The sequence below is a fragment of the Suricata suricatta genome, chromosome 12, assembly GCF_006229205.1.
Source record: "Suricata suricatta isolate VVHF042 chromosome 12, meerkat_22Aug2017_6uvM2_HiC, whole genome shotgun sequence".
In the NCBI taxonomy this organism is placed as follows: domain Eukaryota; kingdom Metazoa; phylum Chordata; class Mammalia; order Carnivora; family Herpestidae; genus Suricata; species Suricata suricatta.
The window spans coordinates 86,330,370-86,336,304 of NC_043711.1; the positions used below are offsets into that span (position 1 = coordinate 86,330,370).

General features: G+C 41.8%; 1 protein-coding gene across 5 annotated transcripts in view; it reads left to right on the plus strand.

Annotated features, from left to right (window-relative positions):
• ACTR5 (actin related protein 5) overlaps positions 1–5,935 on the plus strand; it is an 18,976-nt gene that overhangs the window by 2,849 nt on the left and 10,192 nt on the right. For all 5 annotated transcript variants that reach the window (XM_029918225.1, XM_029918226.1, XM_029918227.1 and 2 more), the window contains exon 3: positions 5,671–5,888. In XM_029918225.1, the coding sequence (XP_029774085.1) occupies positions 5,671–5,888 (218 nt within the window). The remainder of the gene's footprint in view (positions 1–5,670; positions 5,889–5,935) is intronic.

The window sequence follows — 5,935 nt, forward strand, 5'->3', positions numbered from 1 at the left end:
GAGATGAAATCAAGAGTCAGATGCGTGACTCACTGAGCTACCCAGGAGCCCCTGCTTGAGGCTTCTCCATATTGTCTGTCTTTAGGGTGTTCCTTTTTTTTAAAATTTTTTTAATGTTTTATTTATTTATTTATTTTTTAATGTTTTATTTATTTTTGAGACAGAGAGACAGAGCATGAGCAGGGAGGGGCAGAGAGAGAGGGAGACACAGAACTGGAAGCAGGCTCCAGGCTCTGAGCTAGCTGTCTGCACAGAGCCCGACGCGGGGCTCGAGCCCATGAATGTGAGATCATGACCTGAGCCGAAGTCGGACGCTCAACCGACTGAGCCACCCAGGCGCCCCTGTTTTATTTATTTTTGATACAGAGAGAGACAGAGCATGAGAGAGGGAGGGGCAGAGAGAGAAGGAGATACAGAACCGGAAGCAGGCTCCAGGCTCTGAGCTGTCAGCACCGAGCCCGACGTGGGGCTCGAACCCACGAACGTGAGATCTGACCTGCGCCAAAGTCGGAGGCTTAACCGACTGAGCCAGCCAGGTGCCCCAGGGTGTTCCTTAAGTTGTTTCCAAGATGACTCTTTTGCTCACTTATTACTCTCATTACTTTTTAGCATCTCCTTTTCTTTTTACTTACTTACTTACAATAAGCTGATAACTTACATACATAGGTTTCCCCCCCCCCCAAAATGGTTTTGACTATTTTAGTTCTTTTTCTTTACATCTAAACATTAAGATTATGGGGTGCCTGGGTGGCTCAGTCAGTTGAGTGTCCAACTCTTGATCTCAGAGTCGTGAGTTTCAACCCCAACTTGGGCTCCACACTGAGCATGGAGCCTACTTAAAAAAAAGCTAGGATTAGTTGTTCATACCTACAAAAATGTTTTGTTGGGATTTTGATTGAAAGTATATTAAATCTGTAGATTAGATGGGATATGAAAAAACAGCATTTTAAATATGAACCCAAATATAATATTAAATGTAGATTGAGGAGAAGTGACATTCTGTGCTATGCTGAATCTTCTAATCCATGAACATAGGAGGTCTTTCCATTGACCTCGGTCTTCACTGATTTCTTTCATCAGCATTTTGTACTTTTTGACCTATAGATCCTACACATGTTCTAGTAGATCTATGTCTAAGTTTTTGCTTTTTTTACTTCACTTTCTAGTGGCTCATTGTTTGTGTATAGAAATACAATTAATTTTTATGTGTTGACTTTGTTACATTAATTTATTTTTAGTTTTTTGTAGATTCCTTGGGAATTTCCATGTAGATGTGTCATCTGTAAATAGGGACCGTTTTATTTCATCCTTTCCAATCTGTTTGCCTTTCTTTTTCTTTTTCTTACTTTTTTTAAATTTTTTTTTTAATGTTTTATTTATTTTTGATACAGAGACAGAGCATGAGAGGGGGAGGGGCAGAGAGAGAGAAGGAGACATAGAACCAGAAGCAGGCTCCAGGCTCTGAGCTAGCTGTCAGCACAGAGCCTGATGCGGGGCTCAAACTCAGGAACCATGAGATCATGACCTGAGCCAAAGTCAGATGTTTAATAGACTGAGCCCCCAGGCGCCCTGAGACCGTTCTTCTTGTAATATAAGCATTTAATGCTGCATAATTTCCCTTTCAGCATTGCTTTATCTTCGTTCTACAGATTTTGATATATTTCATTTTTGTTGAGTTCAGGTATTTTCTTTTCTTGTTTTTTTTTTTTAATTTGAGAGAGAAAGCACAAGCAGGGGAGAGGGGCAGAGGGAGAGAGAGAAAGAAAATCTTCAGCAGGCTCCATGCTCAGTGCGGGGCCCAATGCAGGGCTCAATCCCATGATGCTGGGATCTTGACCTGAGTCCAAATGGAGAGTCAGATGCTCAACTAATTGAGCCACTCAAGCACCCTGAGTTCAGATATTTTCTTATTTCCCTCATGGCTTCTTTTTTTTTTTTTTTTTTTCTTTTTAAAGATTTAAGTCAGAGTTTTTCTTTCTTTTTGTTTTTTTTTAATTTTTAAAATTATTTATTTTTGAGAGGGAGAATGACAGCATGAACAGGGAAGGGTCAGAGAGAGAGGGAGACACAGAATCTGAAGACAGGCTCCAGGCTCTGAGCTAGTTGTCAGCACAGAGCCTGACGCGGGGCTCGAACCCACGAACCGTGAGATCATGGCCTGAGCCGAAGTCGGACACTTAACCGACTGAGCCACCCAGGAGCCCCTTAAGGCTTCTTTTTATGAACCATAGGTTATTTAGAAATGTATTGTTTTATTGGGAGTACATCAAAATAAAAAGCTTCTGCACAGCAAAGAAAACAATCAACAAAACTAAAAAGCCACCAGCTGAATGGGAGAAGGTATTTGCAAATGACGTATCTGATAAAGTATTTAAAATATATAAAGGACTGATTCAAGTCAACACCCAAAGAACAGATAATCCAATTTAAAGTTGGGCAGAATTTTCATAAGTATTCAATGAAGATGAATGTATTCTTTTTTTGTTGTTGTTGTTAAGTTTATTCATTTTGAGAGAAAGAGCGCAAGTTGGGGGAGAGGCAGAGAGAGATGGAGAGAGAATCCCAAGCAGGCTCCACACTGTCCGCAGAGCCCAACTCACGGCTCATTCCCACGAACCGTAAGATCATAACCTGAACTGAGATCAAGAGCCAGACACTTAACCAGCTGAGCCACCCGGGCGCCCCTGAAATTGAGTGTTTTCTATAATATTAATCTGAATGAATATCATTTAAAATAGTTGTTTCTTGGGGTTCCTGGGTGGCTCAGTTGATTAAACGTCTGACTCTTAATCTTGGCTCAGGTCATGATCTCATGGTTATAGGATCCAGCCACATGTGGAGTGGCTCAGCATGGAGCCTGCTTAAGATTTTTCTTTTTCTCTAAAATAAAAAAATTTTTAAAAAAGATTGTTTCTCATATTTAAGTCTGTTTTGCAAAGTGAGTACTGTTGTATGTCATTCACACAGAATTCTTTAGAAGCTCTTTCAGTTTATTTTTGTTAAAATGAAGAGATTTATATAATTTTTGTTTGATTTTATATATTTGAATGAGAACCATGATTTGTGTAATGTTTTTAAAATGAAAAAAAAAAAGGGCAGAAGACACGAACAGACATTTCTCCACAAAGAAGACATACAGACGACCACCAGACACGTGAAAAGGTGCTCAACATCACTCATCTTCAGGGAAATGCAAGTCACAACCACAGTGAGATGCCACCTCACATTTGTCTGAATGGCTAAAATCAACAACACAATAACAGGTGTTGGTGAGGATGTGGAGAGAAAGGAAGCCGCTTACACGGTTGGTGGGAATGCAAACTGGTGCAGCCACTGTCGAAAACAGTATGGAGGTTCCTCAGAAAGTTAGAAATAGAACTACCGTATGATCCAGCAGTTACACTACTAGGTATTTACCCAAAAAATACAAAACCACTAATTCAAAGGGATACACGCCCCCTTATGTTTATAGCAGCATTATTTACAATAGCCAAAGTACGGAAGTAGCCCAAATGTCCATTGATAAATGAATGGATAAAGAAGATGTGGCACATATAAACTGGAATATTACTCAGCCATAAAAGTGCATGAAATTTTGTCATTTGCAACAATATGGTTGGAACTAGAGAGTATAATGCTAAGTGAAATGCGTCAATCAGAGAAAGATGAATATTATATGATTTCACTCATGTGGAATTTAAGAAAATAAACGAGCAAAGGAAAAAAAAGAGGGAAGGGCAAACTGAGAAACAGACTTTTAACTCTCGAGAACAAACTGATTGTTTCCAGACGGGAGGGGGTGGGGGGACGGGTGAAACAGGTGATGGATTTTAAGGAGGGCCCTCGTGATGAGACTGGGTGATGCCCGGAAATGCTGAATCACTGTATTGTACGCCTGAAACCAATAGAACGCTGTGTATTAACTCGAGTAGCATTAGAATAAAAACAATTAATAAAATCTTTAGGTTTTAGAGGTTAAATCCAATTTGATATTTTAAAAAACAATTGATGTGGAAAGCAGAAAGTTACAAAAAATGTGTTGTTCCATATCCAAGTATTTGGAGATATTCCTGTTACAGTTCTGTGATTTATCTCGAAGAAGTTCCTTTGTTTGGTGTCAGGAAAGCTTGTGAAGGTTTGTTTTATGACCCAGGTGTGGTCTGCTTTGGGGAACGTTCCATTTATGCTCGGAAAGAACAGGGACCGCGCTGTGAGCGGCGTATTCTGTGATGAGTTTAAGTGCCCTGGCTGGCACTCTTCAGCTCCTCCATGTTCCCGTCCTTTTCCATCCGCTAGCTCTGTTGATTAAGAGTTTCGAAGTCCCAAGGGATAATTTGTAGATTTTTTTTTTTTACTTCTCCTTTCATTTCTGCCAGTTTGTGCTTTCAAGTATCTAAAGCGCTTTTGTTAGGTACGTATTTAGGTTTCTTATGTTATCTTGACAAATTTACCTTTTATCATTATATAGTGCCGTTTTTCATCCCTTGCAATTTTCTTGGCTTTGAAGTCACTTGGACATGAATACAGCCACTCCAGCGTTCTTTTGGTGCGCGCTGGCTTGGACTGGCCTCTCCATCCTTTTCATCCACTTATATCGTTATATCCAAAGTGCGTCCGTTTAGTGGTTGGTTTTCTTAAAACCTGTTGTGTCAGTCTCTGTCTTTTAATTAGTATTTAAAAAATTTTCTTAATTTTTTGAGAGAGCGTGCGTGTATTCTCCTGATCTGTAGTCCAACACGTTATCCACTGCGCCACTGGCCCGTCCCTTCGTGCGTGTATTGTCACCTGCACGTGGGGGCGGGACATGGAGAGGGAATCCCAAGCAGCCTCTGCACTCGGTGTGGAGCCTGACGCAGAGTTTGATCTCATGACCTGAGATGGCGACCTTACCCGAAATCAAGAGTCAGACTCTTTACTGACTGAGCCACCCAGGCGCCCCCAGAACCATTTAAAATAATTATATGTTGGATTTAGCTCTACCATTTTATTATTTGTTTTCTGGTATTCCTTCTCTTTGTTGTTCCTCTTTCTTTCTCCTGCCCTCTTTTGGGTTAGGATATTTAACACTTTTTTTGTTATTGGCGTCTTAATTTATCCGTTGTGTTTTTACTGTCTTATCCTGTGTCATTTTTTAGTGGCTGCCCTGAGGTTACAGTGGATGGACTTCTCTGTGTTCTTAGGATCTCTGTTTTATGACCTCGAGTGGAAATGTTAGCACACATCAGCCCCCTTATTTTTCCTCTTTTATGTTGAGTTGCCCTACATATCACATCTACATATCACATCTACGTACATTGGAAACCCAGCAGACATGTGGATGGTGTTTTTACTTTGAATTGTCAAACATACTTTAAAGAACTCGAGGCGGTCAGTCTATCATGTTGAACCAGATTTTCATTATTTCTGTTGCTCTTCCTTCATTCCCTATGTTCTGAAGTTCCTTCTGGTACCATTTCTGTCTGGCGGACTTTACTCGGCAATCCTTGGAGAACAGATCTGTGGGCCTCGCATGCACGTGTTACAGCTGCATTTTGTCGACTGGGTGGATTTGGAAATTGGGTGGATCGTGCTCTCCATCTTTCCTGGATCTGGAACCCTGGTATTGCCTTTCTGATTTCTCTGCTAGTCGTGTTCCCCAATTTCGTCACTTCCCCAATTATCTCTCCAAAGAACTGCAGAAATGGCGGTGTCCTGATTACTATGAAAACAACGTCCACAAGATGCAGCTCCCGTTTTCCAGCAAGCTCCTGGGCAGCACGCTGAGCTCCGAGGAGAAGCAGGAACGGCGGCAGCAGCAGCTGCGGCGCCTGCAGGAGCTCAACGCCCGCCGGCGGGAGGAGAAGCTGCAGCTGGACCAGGAGCGGCTGGACAGACTGCTCTGCGTGCAGGTGCTGGCGGGCCTGGTGCGGCGGGCCTCGGGGGGGGGGGGGGGGGG